This window comes from Salvelinus namaycush, chromosome 9 (genome assembly GCF_016432855.1).
Source record: "Salvelinus namaycush isolate Seneca chromosome 9, SaNama_1.0, whole genome shotgun sequence".
Lineage (NCBI taxonomy): Eukaryota > Metazoa > Chordata > Actinopteri > Salmoniformes > Salmonidae > Salvelinus > Salvelinus namaycush.
The window spans coordinates 46,473,804-46,498,317 of record NC_052315.1 but is presented as its reverse complement, the minus strand read 5'-3'; the positions used below and the strand labels follow the sequence as shown (position 1 = coordinate 46,498,317).

The window sequence follows — 24,514 nt, the reverse complement described above, 5'->3', positions numbered from 1 at the left end:
TTGGCCGGGTATGGTTCTCAATCAGGGACAGCTGACTATCGTTGTCTCTGATTGGGAACCATACTTAGGTAGCCTTTTCCCACCTGTGTTTTGTGGGTAGTTGTTTTCTGTTTAGTGTTCTGCACCTGACAGGACTGTTTCGGTTTCGTTTATTCACTTTGTTATTTTTGTTTCAGTGTTCAGTTCAATAAAAGTCATGAACACTCACCACGCTGCGCTTTGGTCCGATTCTTCCTCATCAGACGACGACACCCGTTACACTGAGTGGGAGTGAGAGTAGGAGTGAGAGATGGGGAAGTGGTGGTTTTGGGACTGGGACAGGATAGGATAGGACTGGCACACACACAAGTCTCTGTGGGATGGGCACGTACAGCAGCAACGCTTTCCGAGGCGGAGTCAGGCTTCCTCCAATTGTTTCCATGCGAATAAAGGAGAGGCCGGGGAGACGCAGCTCAGCCGTTAAAAAGATACATAAATAGAAGTAGTCTGCTGAGAGCACCACACACTCACTCCACTCGTCTGATTCTGTAGCATCAGGACACAACACCGAACAAATAAACCACGCACCAAGACAATATATCTACCACCTTCTCAGCTTTGTTACGCTTTGGGGTAAGTAGCAGGCCTGTGTCTCTACGTACTTTGGGGGTGGGGGGGTTTGCACGTTTTCATTGGAGACAAATGACATATTTTTTACTGCCCTCTGTGTTTATAATCTGACTTGTTCCTGACACTTTCCATTCCCTGCCACTGGACCAGTGATTGTGATTACTACACCGCACAAATAGCTCCAGGCATTTCTCACCCTGGTGTGTCAGCATACTACTATTGAATTACATTATGTTTGTTGTTTCTGTAAATGCTTAGGGGCACATGTGACTGTTGACACCCAGCGCGTACTAAGGGTAAAGGAGGCCACTCACTGCAAATTGGATTCAGTACTCTATGCCTGGTATCCTACGTCAAGATCTATCAAAGCATGGGTTTGGGAATGTGTGCATTTTACTTCAACATTGTGTCCTTCACTGTGTTTCATTCAGTGTGACAATGCTTCAGGGACAGAGTGTTCCATAAATTGCCATGAGCTCTAGTGCGCACAGAACACTCTATTATATCAGGTACTTGTATTCTTGGTCCTGTTATGGACTATGGAAACCTGGTAAAGCTCAGTTGCCTGTCCACCACAGTGCAGGCCGTGGTTGCTATGCTCCGGGCAGGCTGGCATGGCCCAGTTCCAGGCCTGGCTTTAAGTAGAGCCAGCTGGTGCAGACAAGCATATGTTTTACCTTTGCTGTTTAGCAGAGCGTCTTGCTTGCCTCCCTCAAAGACATGACTAGAAAATCAAAGGCAAAGAGGTTGCCTCCTGCCACTAATGATCTATTCAAGCAAGAATGAAGTACTCTGCTCTCCTGTTCTCCTTACAACTGTTACAGTGTATGGTGGGGGGGGGGGATCAGGAGGACATTAGGTTCCCCCATCACCCTATCTCTCAGTGAGTGCTCGCTCAGTGAGTGCCTCGCTGAGAGCCAGTTGTGACATACACGACTTGGATTAGCGGGTCGGGTCGCCATGACGCTCCCAGCCTCCTAAAATAGAGAGGGAAAGGATACACAAGACACAGAAACAACCAGCTGCTGCCTCATACACAGACCAGGGCTGATAAACAACTGAGCGAATCCTGAGAAAGACACACAGAAAGAGATAAAGCAACTGTATCACACCGAAGAGACAGAGAGGCTGTCAAAACAGACAGAGAGAGACACAACAGGGAACCCCTCCTGCATCACTGTAGTGACCAACAGAGTGATACAAAGAGATTCACAAGAGAGACAGAGAAAGTCACTACAGACTCATTACTCAGAGCCAGAGAGCCAGGCATGGCCCGGATCACTGCAGAAGGTAAGAGTGAGAGATAAAGCTAGCTACTGGCCGTCCCGTTGTGTTGTGATGATGACAATGGGCGTGGTGTGAATGGCAGGGGTCATTGAATTTCTATGGCTTGGGGCACTCTGAGGGTCGGGATCTACTGGATAGAGCACTTCCTGTGTGCAAGAAAATACTGTGATGAAGCACAGCTAGTTGACAAAAGGCAAATGCTGAAAAAGGGGCATTTTCAGAGGAAATGACAATAAGTTAGGATGAGTCGCCAGTTTGATGATGTCATGTGTTTGGATTGTGTGTGTGATTGTGTAAAGAGGCACTGACCTTCCACACGGACACAAAGTCAACAACTAAATCACTCAGTTTATTGTCCCCATATACACTGTTGTTGACTGTGTTGTATGTATATGCGTCAGGCTGCCATAGACAGCATATGGGTTGGGTGGGGTTCCATGACCAGCTGAGTTTGACTCTGAGGAGGTCAGAAACTTAGCAGTGTGGTGCCGGGACAACAACCTCTCCCTCAACATCAAGGAGACCAAGGAGCTGATCGTGGACAATAGGAAAAAGAGGGAAGAGTACGCCCCCAACCACATCGACGGGGCTGTTGTGGAGCGGGTCAAGAGCTTTAAGTTCCTTGGCATCCACATCACGAAGGACCACACACACCCGCATGGGCTCTCAGATCCTCAAAAAGGTTCTACAGCTGCACCATTGAGAGCATCTCGACCGGCTGCATCACGCAAAACGTTACAAAGGGTGGTGCAGACAGCCCAGTACATCACTGGGGCCGAGCTCCCTGCCATCCATATCAGGCGGTGTCAGAAATGGCCAAAGACTCCAGCCACCCAAGTCATAGACTTTTCACTCTGCTACCGTAGGGAAAACGGTACCGGAGCCTCGGCTCTCGGACCAACAGGCTCCGAGACAGCTTCTATCCCTGTTACGAATCCCTTTGGCCCGATACTAGGGGGGATGTTAATGGGACCCGTAACACAACTCATGCAAATTATAGTAGTGAAAACGTAACAGTGAGAACAAATAACACAGACAACTTAATTACCGTCAAACACTGAATGTTTATTTATAAACACACGGTAAATGGGGGGGGGGGAAGCAGGAAAAGGGGCTGAGCGGGACCCAAGGAATGAAAGAATAATAATTCAAAAACACCCCTAAGCTAGACTAGCCTACTTCACAAACAGCTAACTAACTAACCAAAAATACAGGGGGTGGTCCGCCCAGTTCTAACTAGTGTTTTTAACAATGTTTAACTACGGGTAGTGTAGCCCAAGGGCGACTTGTCTGGTTACCCCCTTTTCCCACCATCAAACAAACACTCAAACACCATAACCAAAACAATACTCACAGGTGGGGACAAAGTGACATGTAGCTGCAAAACACACAAGCGATCTACAGACAGAAGGCATGTTACAAAGAGATTGAGCTCCTGAGAAACCAACTGACAGGGGTTTTAAACCAAGGGAAAGGGACTGTGATTGGGTAAGGGAAAAGGAGCAGGTGTCTTCCGATTAGCGACTGATTGATGACTGATTGGGGAATGATTATTGTCACCTGTGAGTAGGGGAGAAGGAGAGAAAAGAAATACACACAGGATACACACAGAACACTTGTATCCGTAACACTCCCACCCTTAAAAGCGCAACCCTAGGGATTGCGAACACATTTACAAAACATACAAACCATCATTATTTTTACACACGTGACAAAGCATCTGCTAATACATTTTCTGAACCCTTTTTGTGGCGGATCTCCAAATTATAATTTTGCACAATCAGGGCCCAACGCATTAGGCGCTGGTTCTGATTGTACATACGGTGGAGAAACACTAAGGGGTTGTGGTCCGTATATACAATCACTGGTAGGGCACTGGAACCAATGTACACCTCAAAGTACTGCAGAGCCAACAACAAAGCAAGAGCTTCCTGTTCTATTGTGGCATAACTTGTCTGACATTTGTTAAACTTCCGAGAAAAATAACACACTGGATGATCCACTCCACTCTTGTCCTGCTGCAGTAGAACAGCACCAGCACCTCTGGCACTAGCATCTACCTCAAGTTGAAACGGTTTTTCAAAATCCGGAGCAGCAAGTACAGGGGTATTACACAAGAGGGCTTTCGCAGATTCAAAAGCTATTTTACAATCCGGAGACCACACAAATGATTTAGCCGGACTGAGCAAATCGGTCAATGGAGAAACTACCGCAGAGAAATTTTGACAGAAACTACGGTAGTAGCCAACCATCCCTAAAAAGCGGCGTAGCTGTCGTCTGGTGGTAGGTGCGGGAAATGCAGTTATAGCCAAGACCTTGGCATCAACAGGGCGCACCTGTCCATGGCCGACCTCTTTGCCAAGATAAGTAACAGTAGCTTTTCCAAACTCGCACTTTGCCAAGTTCAGGGTTAGCGAAGCAGCTGCCAACCGTTCACATACTACCCTGAGAGAGTCAACATGATCTGACCACTCAGACGAATAAATCACCAGATCATCAAGATAAGCACTACAGTTGGGTACTCCAGCTAATACGGAGTTAACCAGTCGTTGGAAAGTGGCTGGTGCATTTCGCATCCCAAAAGCCATGACTGAGTACTGTAGGAAGTTGTCTGGGGTTACAAAGGCAGAAATCTCCGAAGCACGTGAAGTTAACGGAACCTGCCAGTAACCTTTTAAGAGGTCCAACTTAGTAACATACTTAGCAGCTCCAATAGTGTCGATACAGTCGTCCAGTCTGGGTAACGGGAACGAATCTGGCATTGTGACAGAATTAACCTTTCGATAATCCGTACATAACCTGGACGTACCATCAGGTTTAGGAACCAGAATGCAAGGAGAACTCCAAGGGCTTGAACTTGGCGTAGCCAGGTCATTCTCCAACAAATATGTCACTTCATCCCTCATTATCTTCCGTTTGGAAGCGTTGATACGATAGGGGTGTTGCTTGATAGGTGTAGCATTTCCAACATTAATGTCATGTTCCAACACGTTTGTGCGAGTAGGAACATCATTAAAGAGACATGGAAAACTGTGTAGTAGCCTCACAACATCGTCGGCCTGTCCGTCCGTTAAATGAACCAGACCTGACTGGATAGACAGCAGCATTTCTGAGTTGGGCAATCTAACGCACTGCTGCCGAGTATTGCGCAACTCTAATCCATCTCCCTCAACATTATCAATATGACAGTCCACTATCATAGCAGTAGAAGCAGCGGAGACAGCCGTACCTTCCTCTGTTTTTGAACTATCCACTTGGGTGATGGGTCGGGTGTGGTAGGCTTTTAACATGTTAATGTGGCACACACGAGATTGGCGTTTTCTATCAGGCGTTTGAAGCACATAATCAGTTTCACTTAATTTCTTCTCAATGAAATAAGGACCAGAGAAACGAGCTGACAGTGAAGATCCTGGAACAGGCAATAACACCAGTACTTGGTCACCTGGCTGTAGTGGACGAGAAACAGCCTCTTTATCATAGTGTCTTTTCATGCTCCTTTGGGAGGAAGACAGAGCTTCCTTTGCAAGAGCACAGGCTTGGTGTAGGCGCTCCCGAAAGCGACTAACGTAGTCCAACACATTTTCATCTCCTGTACACAACTCTTGGGACAAAAACTGTTCTTTAAGAACTTTCATTGGTCCTCTCACTGTGTGACCAAACACTAGTTCAGCCGGGCTGAAACCTAGGGACTCCTGTACAGTTTCACGAGCAGCAAACAAAACTAGAGGAACTCCCTCATCCCAATCTTTCTCAGATTCCAAACAATATTTACGTAGCATAGACTTCAATGTCTGATGCCAACGTTCAAGCGCACCCTGAGACTCTGGGTGATAGGCGCTTGACACACGGTGCGTAATTGACAAGGATTTTAACACCTGCTTGAAAAGCTTGGACAGGAAATTGGTACCTTGATCACTTTGTACCACCTTAGGTAATCCGAATGTCGTGAAGAATTTAATTAAGGCTTTACTCACTACCGGGGCTGTAATCCTTCGCAGAGGAATGGCCTCGGGGTATCTTGTTGCCATACACATAATTGTCAACAGAAACTGGTTACCCGATTTTGTCTTCGGTAACGGTCCAACACAATCAACCACCACATGTTCGAATGGTTCACCTATGACAGGTATTGGACAAAGAGGAGCGGGAGGAATAACCTGATTTGGTTTTCCTGTTATCTGACATGTGTGGCATGTACGACAGTACTGAGCCACATCTTGTTTTAAACCTGGCCAAAAGAAATGGCGAAGAATCCGATCATAAGTTTTTGTGATTCCTAAATGACCAGACCACTGGTGATCATGAGCAAGGGATAACACATTTTGTCGAAAGGCTGTAGGAATCACTATTTGGTAAACAGCATTCCAATCTCCGCCCGCGTCATCATGGGATGTCCATTTACGCATGAGGAGATTACCATCAATGAAGTAAGCCACGTTTTTCTTCTTTACCTCTTCCAATGAGACAACACTAGAAAAACATTTAGCAAGCTTGGTGTCAACCTTTTGGTTAGCAACCAGCTGCTCACGAGTGACTGGTAACTGTATTGCATCAGCAATAAGTTCAACATTCTTCGCTTCTTTCCTGGGCTGTTTGTCAGAGGTGATCAGCTTCCCAGAGGTAGCACACAACCCATCCTCTTGATCATCCTCTTTGAACAGAACAGTGTTCGACAAATCTATCACGTCACTCTCTTGTCGTGCCTGAGCACGAGTGACAGCACAAGCAGGGAACACATGTGGATAACTCTGTGCCAGCTCATTGGAGAGAGAGTGGTCACTTTTATCCAATACTTCCAATATGGGTACTATCTTTCCTCCGGCAATATCGTTACCCAATATAAAGGTCACACCTTTTACTGGCAACATAGGACGTACCCCCACTCTGAATATTCCACTGATTAACTCAGAGTGTACTTTCACAAAGTGCAATGGCACAAAACCCATTTCTATACCCTGAACTAACACACTGGAACCACAGTATGTATCGTCGGATAAGGGCAACACATCAGACAATATAAACGACTGCGCCGCACCAGTATCTCTAAGGATTTTAACCGGACGCTGAGACGCTTCGTCATTCGCTAGGGACACAAACCCCTCGAAAATGAACGGTTCATAACTACGGTCGGGAACTGGGTCTTTCAAAATACATTTACCCTTAGGCACCTGTTTCGTTTCAGACCTCACAACCGTATGAATTAGACCAACACCTGTTGGTGGCTTGGCACGAAGAGGCATCCCTTGTTTACGTTTTAGCAGGAAGCAATCATTAATCATATGTCCCACCTTATGACAATAGAAACAGGGACGCTCATTTTTCTGGCGTGCTTGATATACTGCTGGCCGACTAGGGCTATAAGTAGGCAATTCTGTAACTCTACTCTCAGTATGAGCCGAAAACACACTCTTGTGCGTCAACACAAACTCGTCTGCCAACACAGACGCTTCGGACAGGGAGGATACTTTCTGTTCGTTTAGGTACACTACAATGCGTTCAGGTAAGCAATTTTTAAACTCTTCCAACAAAATTAACTCCCGGAGAGAGTTAAAATCAGTTACCTTGCTAGCAGCATGCCATTTATCAAACAGATTTCCCTTCTCTCTAGCAAATTCCACATAAGTCTTACTAGAAGACTTCTTATGAGACCTAAATCTCTGTCGGTATGCCTCAGGCACAAGCTCATAGGCGCGAAGAACAGTAGCTTTGACCACTTCATAATTTAAACTGTCTTCAAGAGGTAGCGCTGACAAAACCTCTTGGGCTTTACCAGTTAATTTACACTGAAGTAATAGGCACCATACCTCTTTAGGCCATTTCAAGGCTACGGCTATACGTTCAAATACACAAAAATAGGAGTCAACCTCTGACTCTCTGAACAAAGGTACCAAGGCAATCTGCCTACTAATGTCAAAAGTGTTGGGAGCTCTAGTTGGTGAGGACGGCTCACTAACAGTCACTGCAGGAACGAAGGCTAGCCTCGCTGTCTCTGCCTCCAGTTCCATCTGGCGCATTTTTAACTCCATCTGCCGCTGTTCTCGTTCTTTTTCTGCCTCAATTTTACACATCTCCATTTTTAACTCCATCTGCCGCTGTTCTGCCTCAATTTTACACATCTCCAACTGGAGAGTCTCTCGCCTAATTTGGGCTCTCTCTTCCGCCTCCAGTTGGAACTGTATTGACCGGCCATCCCTCCTGGTATCACCGGTTGACTGTGGGGAGAGTGGATCAAAACGGGGCAATGTGGCTGGAGCTTTAGCCTCGCCCTCAGACACCACTGGGCTTAGAGGAGCAGCAACATCCCCTACAGGGGTAGTAGGCTCAGGCAGCGGTAATACAATCACCTGTTCTTCCAACAAAACATTCAACACTAATTGTTTAACCTCCGCTTTAACTACATTCTGTGGAATCAATACTGAATAATGGTCAGCCAAGGTCATTAAATCAATTCTACGACACCTATCAAAAACCTCCCACGAAGGGTTATCCAAAAAGGACTTCAAATCAAATGTAGCCATTTTTAATTACTACACAGAGCCAACAAATAGCAAACACTAATTCTACTTTAGCTATAACGTTCAACACTGAACTAGACCACTAAAACAATCTGCACAAGCGGTATGGGTGTCAGTAATGACATATCCCGGATGAGCCCCCACTTATGTTACGAATCCCTTTGGCCCGATACTAGGGGGGATGTTAATGGGACCCGTAACACAACTCATGCAAATTATAGTAGTGAAAACGTAACAGTGAGAACAAATAACACAGACAACTTAATTACCGTCAAACACTGAATGTTTATTTATAAACACACGGTAAATGGGGGGGGGGAAGCAGGAAAAGGGGCTGAGCGGGACCCAAGGAATGAAAGAATAATAATTCAAAAACACCCCTAAGCTAGACTAGCCTACTTCACAAACAGCTAACTAACTAACCAAAAATACAGGGGGTGGTCCGCCCAGTTCTAACTAGTGTTTTTAACAATGTTTAACTACGGGTAGTGTAGCCCAAGGGCGACTTGTCTGGTTACCCCCTTTTCCCACCATCAAACAAACACTCAAACACCATAACCAAAACAATACTCACAGGTGGGGACAAAGTGACATGTAGCTGCAAAACACACAAGTGATCTACAGACAGAAGGCATGTTACAAAGAGATTGAGCTCCTGAGAAACCAACTGACAGGGGTTTTAAACCAAGGGAAAGGGACTGTGATTGGGTAAGGGAAAAGGAGCAGGTGTCTTCCGATTAGCGACTGATTGATGACTGATTGGGGAATGATTATTGTCACCTGTGAGTAGGGGAGAAGGAGAGAAAAGAAATACACACAGGATACACACAGAACACTTGTATCCGTAACAATCCCCAAGACATAAGGCTGCTAAACAGCCAGACTGTTAAATAGTCAATTATCTGCACTGACTCTATGCACACTCACTAGACTTTATATACACACCATATACACACACTAACTCACACAGTCACTCCTACACAAATCCCTAACACATTCAAACACTATATACGCACGCACACACGCACACACACTCTGATCATTTGCTGCTGTTACTGTTCTTAATTTTGCTCTTATTATTATCTAACCGGATGCCTAGTCACTTTACCCTGCCTTCATGTACATACAGTGCATTAGGAAAGTATTCAGACCCCTTGACTTTTTTTCACATTTTGTTACGTTACAGCTTATTCTACAATTGATTTTTTTTTTATCCCCTCATCAATCCACAGACAAGACCCCATAATGATGATGCAAAAACAGGTTTATAGAATTTTTTGTAAATGTATAAACAAACAAAAAACAGAAATACCTTATTCACATAAGTATTCAGACCCTTTGCTATGAGACTCGAAATTGAGCTCAGGTGCATCCTGTTTCCATTGATCATCCTTCAGATGTTTCTACAAGAACACAGTGGCCAGTGGAATTTTGGAACCACCAAGACTCGGCCGCACCGCCAAACTGAGCAATAAGGGAAGAAGGGCCTTGGTCAGGGAGGTGACCAAGAACCAGATGGTCACTCTGACAGAGCTCCAGAGTTCCTCTGTGGAGATGGGAGAACACATCTCTGCAGCACTCCACCAATCAGGCCTTTATGGTAGAGTGGCCAGACGGAAGCTACTACTTAGTAAAAGGCACAAGACAGACAGCTTGGAGTTTGCCAAAAGGCACCTAAAGGAAACAAGAATCTCTGATCTGATGAAACAAAGATTAAACTCTTTGTCCTGAATACCAAGAGTCACGTCTGGAGGAAACCTAGCACCATCCCGACTGTGAAGCACGGTGGTGGCAGCATCATGCTGTGGGGATTTTTTTCAGCGATGCTCCCCATCCAACCTGACAGAGCTTGAGAGGATCTGCAGAGAAGAATGTGAGAAACTCCCCAAATACAGGTGTGCCAAGCTTGTAGAGTCATACCCAAAAAGACTCGAGACTGTAATCACTGCCAAAGGTGCTTCAACAAAGTACTGAGTAAAGGGTCTGAATACTTATGTAAATGTGATATTTCTGTTTTTTATTTGTAATAAATGTGCAAACATTTCTAGAAACCTGTTTTGCTTTGTCATTATGGTGTATTGTGTGTAGATTGAGGAGGGAAAAACTATGTAATACATTTTAGAATAAGGCTGTAATGTAACAAAACGTGGAATAAGTCAAGGGGTCTGAATACTTTCCAAATGCACTGTATCTACCTCAAGTATCTCTGCACATTGATCTGGTACTTGTACTCTGCATCGTTGGGAACGGTTTGTAAACAAGTATTTCACTGTAAAGTCTACACCAGTTGTATTCAGTGCATGAGATAAATAACATTTCATTTGATGAGACGGCCCAGCTGTTGATGAGACTGCCCAGCTGTTGGAACAGTATACATGTGTTGGGAAGACTTGTCGGAAATGCGGCCTTCCTAGAGACGCTGGACGAGGAACAGGCTGGAAATGTTCCAACCAGGGGGAAAATGTTCCAAAGCATTGTAGGCCTATTTTTTTTTTTATGTTGTTGAAAGATCTTAGATAGCTTGAGTTCCATGTCAACATTTGGTGAAAGAGAGTCAACAGCGAAGCACTAATTTGATAGGGTGGCTTGTTGCTCTACACAGTATCCGTGACGTCTGACTGGTGAACTGGCCAACTGACCCACTCAGTCACAGATGCTACCCTAATAGTGGCACTAGTATTAATAGTCACACGTGGAGACATGGTCAATAAAATAAGAGCACAGCAAACATCATAGACTGGGAGTTGAATAGCAACCGAAGGTCTGTGTCACTACAAAATGGCTGAGCTACGTGAATCAGCAGAATCAGTTGGTTGCAAATGGAAGCCCGGTAATTGTAAGGCTTGAGGGCTACAGGAATAAACAAAAAGGTCCTGGGAACCAAGAGTAATATAGTCTGCAAATAACTGAATACTAAAACAACAAACACTCTGGGTTGTCTTTGCCTTTTCCAGTAGAAATGGACCTCGAGATTGTTAACCCCTCATTATCTCTGTCCGCTTGGTCTGACTGGGAATATTCTGTCTCATTTAATGTGAATAGAGTTGGTTTTGTGCTACAACACAGAAACAGACACTGGAACTGAAAGACGTAAACGAAACCATGTTTGTTGCATAACAGTGGTTTTGTGAAACCGCCAGGCAGAAACAAACACCACAGTAACCAGATCAACCCTGAACCAAGCCTATGGGCAATTCTGTAGAACAAGAAAGGAATCATTTATAAACTTTTTTGGGGGAGGAGGGGGAAGGCAGTTGCCTAATATGGTCACTCATTTTAAAAACTCATTCTTTTTTTTCCATCCTGTGCAGTAACAATATAGACATGATCAGCCATGAGCTCATACTATCCCATGAACTGATATTTGATTGATATGCATACTCAACACATTATCAAGGCCATTTTGTCTGCATCACAGTCGAAAATGCTTTACAAACAAAATGTACAGAGTCACTGAGACAGATAATTGGAGACAGAGAGGCTGGGTGGGTGAACAATTTTTCTTTTCATGCTCAGTGACTGACCTCTGATCCAGGAGGTCAAAAGTGATGCAGTCTCTGTAACGTGACCTTTTTGGTGAACAGTTTTGTTTACTGTAACATGATTATGACTCTGACAGCAAATGAGGGCACATAGAAACAGGAGACAAGGACACTCAAGGACATGTTTACTGCAGTGATTTAAGCTGAGGTGTTGCAAACACGTGTTCCCATTACACCATGCTCTCATATTCAGCCTGTTGTGCTTGTATTTACTGCCTCTGTCAAGATAATATTTTATTTTCCCTGACAGCAGTAGTATTTCATCATAGACAATATAATAATCATACCAACAGTCTTCATTTATAAGTAATTTACAGAACCAGTCAAAAGTTGACACACCTACTCATTCAAGGGTTTTTCTTAATTTTTTAAAACTATTTTCTACATTGTAGAATAATGGTTTAGATATCAAAACTATATGACATAACACATATGGAATCATGTAGTAACCAAAAAAGGGTTAAACAAATCAAAATATATTTTATATTTGAGATTCTTCAAAGTAGCCACCCTTTGCCTTGATGACAGCTTTGCACACTCTTGGCATTCTCTCAACCAGCTTCACCTGGAATGCTTTTCCAACAGTCTTGAAGGAGTTCCCACATATGCTGAGCACTTGTTGGCTGCTTTTCCTTCACTCTATGGTCCAACTCATCCCAAAACATCTCAATTGGGTTGAGGTCGGGTGATTGTGAAAGCCAGGTCATCTGATGCAGCACTCCATCACTCTCCTTCTTGGTCAAATAGCCCTTACACAGCCTGGAGGTGTGTTGGGTCATTGTCCTGTTGAAAAACAAACGATAGTCCTACTAAGCACAAACCAGATGCGATGGCGTATCGCTGCAGAATGCTGTGGTAGCCATGCTGGTTCAGTGTGCCTTGAATTCTAAATAAATCACAGACAGTGTCACCAGCAAAGCACCCCCACACCATCACACGTCCTCCTCCATCCTTCAAGGTGGGACCCACACATGTGGAGATCATCCGTTCACATACTCTGCGCCTCACAAAAACACAGCGGTTGGAACAAAAAATCTGAAATTTGAACTCATCAGACCAAAGAACAGATTTCCAGTGGTCTAATGTCCATTTCTTGGCCCAAGCAAGTCTCTTCTTATTGGTGTCCTTTAGTAGTGGTTTCTTTGCAGTAATTCGACGATGAAGGCCTGATTCACGCAGTCTCCTCTGAACAGTTGATGTTGAGATGTGTCTGTTACTTGAACTCTGTGAAGCATTTATTTGGGCTGCAATTCTGAGGTGCAGTTAACTCTAATGAGCTTATAACTCTGGGTCTTCCTTTCCCGTGGCGGTCCTCATCATCATAGCGTTTGATGGTTTTTGCGACTGCAGTTGAAGAAACTTTAAAAGTTCTTGACATTTTCAGGATTGACTGACCTTCATGTCTTAAAGTAATGATGGACTGTCGTTTCGCTTTGCATATTTGAGCTGTTCTTGCCATAATATGGACTTGGTCTTTTACCAAATAAGGTTATCTTTTGTATACCACCCCTACCTTGTCACAACACAACTGATTGACTCAAATGCATTAAGAAGGAAATAAATTCCACAAATTAACAAGGCACACCTGTGCATTGAAATGCATTCCAGGTGACTACCTCATGAAGCTGGTTGAGAGAAAGCCAAGAGTGTGCAAAGTTGTCATCAAGGCAAAGGGTGTCTACTTTGAAGAATCTGTTTAACAGTTTTTTGGTTACTACATGATTTCATATGTGTTATTTCATAGTTTTGATGTCTTCACTATTATTCTACAATGTAGAAAATAGTAAAAATAAAGAAAAAACTCTGGAATGAGTAGGTGTGTCCAAACCTTTGACTGGTACTCTATAAGTCATTTTATAACTGAATTCTAAGGACAATTTCACTATGTGCTTTAAACCTGTGTTCCTCTGTTTCAGTAGAGATGCCGCGTCAGTTCCCCAAGATCTCGCTGAGCGAGGTGGATGAGTCGGTGCGTCTGCTGGCAGAGAAGGTGTACGCCTCGGTGCTGAAGGAGGAGGACACCAAGGATGCCCTGTCCATGTACACCGTGCCTGAGGACTGCCCCATCGGCCTGCACCAGGACCGGGAGATGGAGATGCTCAAGGAGATCGCCGAGCAGTACTCAGAGGAAAGCACCAAGAGGTCAGAGGGCACATATAAACTAATGGGTCTAATAGGTCAGGGACTTTGGGAGTCAATTTCATTCATTTCATTTCATGTCAAGTCACTGAAATTAACTGAACTTCAATTGTAGACATTTTCAGTGAGTATTATTTTACCAAAGTGACTGGAATGACATTGATTTGAAAAGGAGAATAGGATCCAGAATGTCCACTTATCCACTTGTATGATGTTGGTCTCACCAGGAAGAAGAGTTTTAAGATGAAGCGTTCCCAGTTGGTATCTCAGCAGTTCCCCAGTTCCCTCAACATCAATCCAGAGTGGGCTATGTCTGTAGTCACCCCTCTGCTCTTCCCTGGCGCCCCTGTCTGCCCCAGTATCCCAGAGAACTCCCCAGAGTTCCAGAGGGTCACCATCAGCGGAGATTATTGTGCAGGGGTAAGCGTCATCATAAAATAATATATTTATATAATCTCATTGAATCACATCACAAATTATGTCATATCCTTCATACACTGACCCACCAAAAAAATTATACTTGCTTGGAAACAATACTTCTAGGAGTTGCCATTTCTAATGACAGTGTATTGCCTATAATGGCCTGTCAACATGCATTTTTCCCAGATCACAGTGGAGGACTATGAGCAGGCAGCCAAGACACTGATGAAGGCCCTGTTCATCAGGGAGAAGTACTCCAGGCTGGCCTACCACCGCTTCCCCAGAACCACCGCCCAGTTCCTTCGCAGTGCTGAGAACCAGAAGTGGAACGTGGAGGACGAGATCTTGCCAGGTAGAGAATCACACTGTACACATCCAGCATCAACCACATACCAGTTTTGGGGCTAAGAGAGATTATTTCTGAGCTCAAGCTTTAGAAAAGTAACTCCACTTCGAGACACTCGTTCTCAGCCTCTTCTTCTGTCGTTTCCTTTCACCTATCATCTCTCTCCTCTCTTCCCTCTGGTCACTTATTTAATCCTGTCCTCTGCAGATATGTGCCCCTGCCCTCGCGAGGGGGAGGACCCGTACACTACGGAGGGCATCCCTGACGACCTGAACTACTCGCTGCAGATGAAGGACGGCATCGTGTACGTGTACGACGATGCGGAGGCCCTGAAGCAGCAGCAGCCCCACAGCCTGCCCTACCCCGACTTGGAGACCTTCGCCATAGACCTGAGCCATGTCCTCGCCATGATCGTAGACGGGCCCACGTGAGCAGCCCACCACCGACATCACCACCTCACACTGGTGCCCAGTTCCCAATGACCCTCTCTATTACGGTGTTTCTAATATTATCTCATTGTCATTCCAGGAAAACCTACTGCCACAGACGACTGAACTTTGTGGCCTCCAAGTTCTATCTGCACGAGATGCTGAATGAGATGGCTGAGCTGAAGGAGCTGAAAGGTGTTCCTCACAGAGACTTCTATAACGTCAGGAAGGTTGGTGACGCATAGAGTATAAGATGGAATGCAGATGCAAGGGTTGAAACTCCCATGATTACATGGTCATAAATGACATCTCACTGACTCAAGCTGTGCTTTAGAACAAGCTGACAAAATATGTCGGCTTATGCCTCCTCGCGAATACAGGTAGACACTCACATCCACGCAGCCGCTTGCATGAACCAGAAGCACCTGCTGAAGTTCATCCAGACCACCTACAAGACCGAGGCAGACCGCGTGGTGCTGGAGAAGGGGGGCCAGATGATCACCTTGAAACAGGTGTTTGACACCCTGGCCATGGACCCCTATGACCTCACTGTGGACTCCCTGGACGTACACGCTGTAAGAATGTTCTAGAAACTTTTAGACGCAATGCTTGAAATACTATTGTTGGATAGTATTTAGGTTACTACAGTTTATAGGTTATGTCATTATTTTTAACACATTTAATAACCTATTCTGCATGACGATTAAACTGTTCATAAGCAGTTCATAACACCATTATAATGCATATATGAATATTCAGAAGTATGTATTTAAACAATTGCAGTTCTGCTGTAGGTTCCATGTAACTTGCCAATAGTGTGTTTGAGGATCACAATGATAGTGGTGCTAAACTGCTGTTGTTGACAAAAACATGTAATCAATTATAAATGTGTACTCTCTTAGGGAAGGCAAACATTCCACCGCTTTGATAAGTTCAACTCCAAGTACAACCCTGTGGGAGCCAGCGAACTCCGAGAGATTTACCTGAAAACAGACAACTACATCAAAGGGGAATACTTTGCACGCATCATCAAGGTATAGCATCAACTTAAGATCAATATCACAACTCCACTATCATGGGAATCTCTAACGTACTGTAATTCCTTTCCTCTTCCTCTATAACAGGAAGTGGCTCATGAGCTGGAGGAGAGTAAGTACCAGCACGCAGAGCCCCGTATGTCCATCTACGGCCGCTCCCCTGATGAGTGGGAGAGCCTGGCCTCATGGTTCATCCAGCACAAGGTTCACTCCCCCAACATGCGCTGGATCATCCAGGTGCCCAGGATCTAGTAAGTGTCACAGGGAGAAGAAGGGAAGATAAGGGAATGTTGCTCTCAATGCTGATCTCTAGGCTAGTGGTACTATAATGCTTCAACCATAATGGTCTTTGTAAAACTACACTAGTTGTAATGGCAACGAAGATGTGTAAAAGCAACGTCCTCTCACTGTCAACTGCGTTTATTTTCAGCAAACTTAACATGTGTAAATATGTGTATGAACATAACAATATTCAACAACTGAGACATAAACTGAACAAGTTCCACAGACATGTGACTAACAGAAATTGAATAATGTGTCCCTGAACAAAGGGGGGGTCAAAATCAAAAGTAACAGTCAGTATCTGGTGTGGCCATCAGCTGCATTAAGTACTGCAGTGCATCTCCTCTTCATGGACTCCACTAGATTTGCCAGTTCTTGCTGTGAAATGTTACCCCACTCTTCCACCAAGGCACCGGCAAGTTCCCGGACATTTCTGGGAGGAATGGCCCTAGCCCCCACCCTCCGATCCAACAGGTCCCAGACGTGCTCAATGGGATTAAGATCCGGGCTCTTCGCTGGCCATGGCAGAACACTGACATTCCTGTCTTGCAGGAAATCACGCACAGAACGAGTAGTATGGCTGTGCATGATTTCCTGCAAGACAGGAATGTCAGTGTTCATGCTGGAGGGTCATGTCAGGATGACCCTGCAGGAAGGGTACCACATAAGGGAGGAGGTTGTCTTCCCTGTAAGGCACAGCTTTGAGATTGCCTGCAATGACAACAAGCTCAGTCACAATGATGCTGTGACACACCGCCCCAGACCATGACGGACCCTCCACCTCCAAATCGATCCTGCTCCAGAGTACAGGCCTCGTGTAACGCTCATTCCTTAGACGATAAACGCGAATCCGACCATCTCCCCTGGTGAAACAAAACCGTGACTCGTCAGTGAAGAGCACTTTTTGCCAGTCCTGTCTGGTCCAGCGACGGTGGGTTTTTGCCCATAGGCGACGACGTTGCCGGTGATGTCTGGTGAGGATCTGCCTTACAACAGGCCTACAAGCCCTCAGTCCAGCCTCTTTCAGCCTGTTGGGGACAGTTTGAGCACTGATGGAGGGATTGTGCGTTCCTGGTGTAACTCGGGCAGTTGTTGCCATCCTGTACCTGTCCCGCAGGTGTGATGTTCGGATGTACCGATCCTGTGCAGGTGTTGTTACACGTGGTCTGCCACTGCGAGGACGATCAGCTGTCTCCATGTAGCGCTGTCTTAGGCGTCTCATAGTGCGGACATTGCAATTTATTGCCCTGGCCACATCTGCAGTCCTCATGCCTCCTTGCAACATGCCTAAGGCACATTCACGCAGATGAGCAGGGACCCTGGGCATCATTCTTTTGGTGTTTTTCAGAGTCAGTAGAAAGGCCTCTTTAGTGTCCTAAGTTTTCAAAACTGTGACCTTAATTGCCTACCGTCTGTAAGCTGTTAGTGTCTTAACAACTATTCGACAGGTGCATGTTCATTAATTGTTAAAGGTTCATTGAACAAGCATGGGAAACAGTGTTGAAACCCTTTACAATGAAGATCTGTGAAGTTATTTGGATTTTTACGAATTATCTTTGAAAGAAAGGGACCTGAAAAAGGGATGTTTCTTTTTTTTGCTGAGTTTAGGACGTTACATTGTCAACCAAGGTTAATCAATCAAATTTATGGTCCCTTTTGCTGGTTGATATTTAACTTAGAAGCAATTCATTCCCAGAACCTAAAAGGGTTATTTGGCTGTCCCCATAGAATAACCATTTGAAGAACCATTTTTGGTTCCAGGTAGAACCTTTTTGGGTTCCTTGTAGAACCCTTTCCACAGAGGGTTCTACATCGAACCCAAAAGGGTTCTACCTGGATCCAAACAGGGTTCTACATGGAACCAAAAAGTGTGCTCCTATGGAGACAGCCGAAGAGCCATTTTGGAACCATGTTTTCTTTGAGTGTATGTTATAGCATTTTGTAATCAATGTTCATAAATTTCAATTATCTTAATCGGTCTGCAACCCAGAGGTTGTAAAGTTCTGGTCTTAAATAAAACAGACAGAATTCCCAGCTCACAATTGATCAGATCCAGGTTTATTTGCGAGAGCTCTCTCGTGCATACACAAATACATTCCTTTTATACCATTCTAACCTACGCACATACATACACACCAACATTTGGGTTCTCTCTTTTTCTCCTGGAGTCTCACCACAGTTTATTACCACTCAGCTGACAGTTCCAGTCCCCCCCCCAGATCTGGGAAACCTGGAGGGGCTCTGCCTGTCCTATCTTATCTCCCCAGAGTTATAGCCGGGTCGGTTCAAACATAGGTTAAGGCTCCTCTTTGTTTTCTTTCGGCACACACATACATTCCTCTCTTCCCAGTCCAACCTATTTGGACTTATGTTTATCAGCTTAATTACTCCTTGTCCATGCTACATAACCTCTAATCCTACTGGTTAAGTTTCCGGGTAGAATTATTTAACCATTTATCTTAAACCTTGATAAAATCTTTTAACAGGGTATAAGTCACACAAAGGATAGTAGGAATGGTGCTGCTACTTTAACAAAGAAAGGCTGTTGTCAGCATTATTATTAATCAACAAATAATTGAACTGAATCCACCATCAGTCTTACAGTGATCAAGCAAGTCACATCTAAAGATATGTTTCACAAATGTAACATTTTGTCTTGCAGTGACATTTTCAGGTCGAAGAAGATAATACAGAACTTCGCCAAGCTGCTGGAGAATATTTTCCTCCCACTGTTCGAGGCTACAGTCAATCCACAAAAGAACAAGGAGATACACGTTTTCTTGAAATACGTGAGTATTTACAACACACAGTGGAGTAGCTCAACTTTATCAGACTGATTTTCCAAGTCAGAAATGGTGAAATAACTACACACACATACAGTTGAAGTCGGAAGTTATCATACACCTTAGCTAAATACATTTAAACTCCGTTTTTCACAATTCCTGACATTTAATCCTAATAAAAATTCCCTGTCTTAGTCAGTTAGGATCAGTTAGGTCAGTTAGGATCACCACTTTTTTTTAAGAATGTGAAATTTCAGAATAATAGTAGAGAGAATGATTTATTTCAGCTTTTATTTCTCTCACATTCCCAGTGGGTCAGAAGTTTCCATACACTCAATTAGTATTTGGTAGCATTGCCTTTAAATTGTTTAACTTGGGTCAAACGTTTCGCGTTTCCACAAGCTTCCCACAATAAGTTGGTTGAATTTTGGCCCATTCCTTCTGACAGAGCTGGTGTAACTTAGTCAGGTTTGTAAGGCCTCTTTGCTCACACACGCTTTTTCAGTTCTGCCCACAAGTTTTCTATAGGATTGAGGTCAGGTCTTTGTGATGGCCACTCCAATACCTTGACTTTGTTGTCCTTAAGCCATTGCTACAACTTTGGAAGTATGCTTGGGGTTATTGTCCATTTGAAAGACCCATTTGTGACCAAGCTTTAACTTCCTGACTGATGTCTGGAGATGTTGCTTCAATATATCCACATCATTTTCCTCCCTCATGATGCCATATATTTTGTGAAGTGCACCAGTCCCTCCTGCAGCAAAGCACCCCCACAACATGATGCTGCCACCCCCGTGCTTCACGGTTGGGATGGTGTTCTTCAGCTTGCAAGCCTCCTTTTCCCTCCAAACATAACGATGGTCATTATGGCCAAACAGTTCTATTTTTGTTTCACCAGACCAGAGGACATTTCTCCAAAAAGTGCGATCTTTGTCCCCATGTGCAGTTGCAAACCGTAGTCTGGCTTTTTTATGGCGGTTTTGGAGCAGTGGCTTCTTCCTTGCTGAGCGGCATTTCAGGTCATGTTGATATAGGACTCATTTTACTGTGGATATAGATACTTTTGTACCTGTTTCCTCCAGCATTTTCACAAGGTCCTTTGCTGTTGTTCTGGGATTGATTTGTACTTTTCACACCAAAGTACGTTCATCTCTAGGAGACAGAAGTTGTCTCCTTCCTGAGCGGTATGACGGCTGTCTGGTCCCATGGTGTTTATACTTGTGTACTATTATTTATACAGATGAACGTGGTACCTTCAGGCATTTGGAAATTGCTCCCAAGGATGAACCAGACTTGTGGAGGTCAACAATTTTTTTTTGATTTCTTTTAATTTTCCCATGATGTCAAGCAAAGAGGCACTGAGTTTGAAGGTAGGCCTTGAAATATATCCACAGGTACACCTCCAATTGACTCAAATGATGTCAATTAGCCTATCAGAAGCTTCTAAAGCCATGACATCATTTTCTGGAATTTTCCAAGCTGTTTAAAGGCACAGTCAATTTAGTGTATGTAAACTTCTGAACCACTGGAATTGTGATACAGTGAATTAATCTGTCTGTAAACAATTGTTGGAAAAATGACCTGTGTCATGCACAAAGTAGATGTCCTAACCGACTTGCCAAAACTATAGTTTGTTAACAAGAAATTTGTGGAGTGGTTGAAAAACAAGTTTTAGTGACTCCAAGTGTATGTAAACTTCCTACTTCAACTGTATATACATACATATATAAACACATATATATTCTTTTTTTACCTTTATTTAACTAGGCAAGTCAGTTAAGAACAAATTCTAATTTTCAATGACGACCTAGGAACTGCCTTGTTCAGGGGCAGAACAACAGATTTGTACCTTGTCAGCTCAGGGATTCGAACTTGCAACCTTTCGGTTACTAGTCCAACGCTCTAACCACTAGACTACCCTACATATATATATGTATACACATATATATATATATATACACACACACATATACATATATATATATTCCTCCTAATAATAAAATGTTGTTATTGGATTGCATTCATACAGTAGTACTTCCCCCTGGGTCTCAAAGCATTTTACATTATATGAGAGTAACTCACGACTTCTACCACCACCAACGTGTAGCACACTCCTGGGTTAAGCATCATGTATTTCAGCAATTTAGTGCCAAAATTGTTACAGTGCATCAGCTATGGCACCTGCTCAGATCCACACCTCCTGTCCTGTAGGTGACCGGGTTCGACAGCGTGGATGATGAGTCCAAGCACAGTGACCACATGTTCTCCTACAAGAGCCCCAAACCTGAGGAGTGGACCTCAGGCGAAAACCCCCCCTACAGTTACTACCTCTTCCACATGTACGCCAACATCATGGTCCTCAACAACCTGAGGAAGTAAGTCACTGCTCATGACCAGGGTGTCAGGAAAACATGTACTGTACTAATGTTATTCCTATGTGTAGCCTACTGCTATGATTAAAGGTAGACTCGCAATATACAATACACACAGTACAGTGGCAAGAAAAAGTATGTTAACCTTTCGGAATTACCTGGATTTCTGCATAAATTGGTCACACAATTTGATCTGATCTTCATCTACGGCAGGGTAGCCTAGTGGTTAGAGCGTTGGACTAGTAACCGAAAGGTTGCAAGTTCAAATCCCCGAGCTGACAAGGTACAAATCTGTCGTTCTGCCCCTGAACAGGCAGTTAACCCACTGTTCCTAGGCCGTCATTGAAAAATAAGAATTTGTTCTTAACTGACTTGCCTAGTTAAATATAAAGGTAAATTTGTAAGTCGCTCTGGATAAGAGCGTCTGCTAAATGACTTAAATCTAAGTCACAACAATAGACAAACACAGTGTGCTTAAACTAATAATACACAAATTATTTTAATTTTTCTTGTCTATATTGAATAGATAATTTAAACATTCACAGTGTAGGTTGTAAAAAGTATTTGAACCCCTAGGCTAATGACTTCTCCAAAAGCTAATTGGAGTCAGGAATCAGCTAACCTGGAGTCCAATCAATGAGACAAGATTGGAGATGTTGGTTAGAGCTGCTTTGCCCTATAAAAAACACTCACAAAATTTGAGTTTGATATTCACAAGAAGCATTGCCTGAAGTGAACCATGCTTCGAACAAAAGAGATCTCAGAAGACCTAAGATTAAAAATTGTTGACTTTCATAAAGTAGAAAAGGGTTACAAAAGTATCTCTAAAAGCCTTGATGTTCATCAGTCCACGGTAAGACAAATTGTCAATAAATGGAGAAAGTTCAGCACTGTTGCTACTTTCCCTAGGGGTGGGCGTCCTGCAAAGATGACTGCAAGAACACAGCGCAGAATGCTCAATGAGGTTAATATCAGGAATCAAGGTAAGACCCAGATGCAGACTGTCGAAGTAACAATGTTTATTGTAGCAACAGGGGCAGGCAAAGACAGGTCAAGGCAGGTAGGGGTCGCAGATCCAGGGTAAGGCAAAGGTACAGGACGGCAGGCGGACTCAGGGTCAGGGACTGGCAGAGTTCAGTAATCCAGAGGTGGAGCAAAGGTACAGGACGGCAGGCGGACTCAGGGTCAGGGACTGGCAGAGTTCAGTAATCCAGAGGTGGAGCAAAGGTACAGGACGGCAGACCGGCTCAGGGTCAGGCAGAGAGGTCAGGCGGGTGGGTACAGGGTCAGGACATGCAAAGGTCAAAAACCAGGAGGACGAGGAAAGAGAGGCTAGGAAACAATAGGCGCTGACAGGAAAAACGCTGGATAGCTTGAAATAACAAGACGAACTGGCAACAAACAGACAGAGAACACATGTATTAATACACAGGGGATAATTGGGAAGAATGGCAACACCTGGAGGGGGGTGGAGACAAGCACAAGGACAGGTGAAACAGATCAGGGCGTGACAGTTAAGAAGAATCATAGTGTCAGCTAAGGACTTGCAGAAATCTCTGGAACATGCTAACATCTCTGTTGACGAGTCTACGATACGTAAAACACTAAACAAGAATTGTGTTCATGGGAGGACACCACAAAAGGACACTGCTGTCCAAAAAAAAAACATTGCTGCACGTCTGAAGTTCGCCAAAGAGCTCCAGGAAGTTCCACAGCGCTACTGGCAAAATATTCTGTAGACAAATTAAACTAAGGTTGAGTTGTTTGGAAGGAACACACAACACTATGTGTGGAGAAAAAGGCACAGTACATCAACATCAAAACCTCCCAACTGTAAAGTATGGTGGAGGGAACATTATGGTTTGGGGCTGCTTTCCTGCCTCAGGGCCTGGACAGCTTGCTATCGTTGATGGAAATATTAATTCCCAAATTTATCAAGACATTTTGCAGGAGAATGTAAGGCTATCTGTCCGCCAATTGAAGCTCACCAGAAGTTGGATGATGCAATAGGACAACGACCAAAAACACAGTAGTAAATCAACAACAGAATGGCTTCAACAGAAGAAAATACACCTTCTGGAGTGGCCCAGTCAGAGTCCTGACCTCAACCTAATTGAGATGCTGTGGTATGACCTCAAGAGAGCGGTTCACACCAGACATCCCAAGAATATTGCTGTACTGAAACAGTTTTGGAAAGAGGAATGTGCAGGTCTGATCCACAACTATAGAAAATGTTTGGCTGAGGTTATTGCTGCCAAAGGCAGGGCCAACCAGTTATTAAATCCAAGGGATCATACTTTTTCCACCCTCCACGGTGAAAGTTTACACAGTGTGTTCAATAAAGACATGACAACATATACTTGTTTGTGTTATTAGTTTAAGTAGACTGTGTTTGTCTATTGTTGTGACTTGGATGAAGATCAGATCAAATATTTTGACCAATTTGTGCAGAAATCCAGGTAATTCCAAAGGGTTCACATACTTTTTCTTGCCACTGTACTTTATTTGTCCAACTGTTACAGAAATCCTTATTCTTCTTTATGTAATGCGTCATTCTTTGTTTTCCCTAAGGGAACGAGGCCTCAACACCTTCCAGTTCCGGCCCCACTGTGGCGAGGCCGGCTCTATCACCCACCTGGTCTCTGCCTTCCTCACGGCCGACAACATCTCCCACGGTCTCAACCTGAAGAAGGTCCGAAACCTCAACTCTGACTCCTAATCATTACCTATGACATGCCCAGGGTTGGGTAGTAA

The 24,514-nt window shown here is 44.1% G+C and overlaps 1 protein-coding gene across 1 annotated transcript in view; it reads left to right on the top strand.

Annotated features, from left to right (window-relative positions):
* The first annotated feature begins 473 nt into the window (after nt 1-473).
* Nucleotides 474-24,514, top strand: part of LOC120054137 (AMP deaminase 3-like) — a 28,169-nt gene continuing 4,128 nt past the window's right edge. Inside the window, exons 1-12 of the mRNA XM_039001551.1 lie at nt 474-612; nt 13,870-14,095; nt 14,320-14,512; nt 14,699-14,864; nt 15,066-15,285; nt 15,387-15,516; nt 15,667-15,861; nt 16,189-16,320; nt 16,411-16,574; nt 19,268-19,394; nt 21,600-21,763; nt 24,332-24,452. Coding sequence (XP_038857479.1) covers nt 13,875-14,095; nt 14,320-14,512; nt 14,699-14,864; nt 15,066-15,285; nt 15,387-15,516; nt 15,667-15,861; nt 16,189-16,320; nt 16,411-16,574; nt 19,268-19,394; nt 21,600-21,763; nt 24,332-24,452 — 1,833 coding nt within the window. The 5' untranslated portion in view covers nt 474-612; nt 13,870-13,874. The remainder of the gene's footprint in view (nt 613-13,869; nt 14,096-14,319; nt 14,513-14,698; nt 14,865-15,065; nt 15,286-15,386; nt 15,517-15,666; nt 15,862-16,188; nt 16,321-16,410; nt 16,575-19,267; nt 19,395-21,599; nt 21,764-24,331; nt 24,453-24,514) is intronic.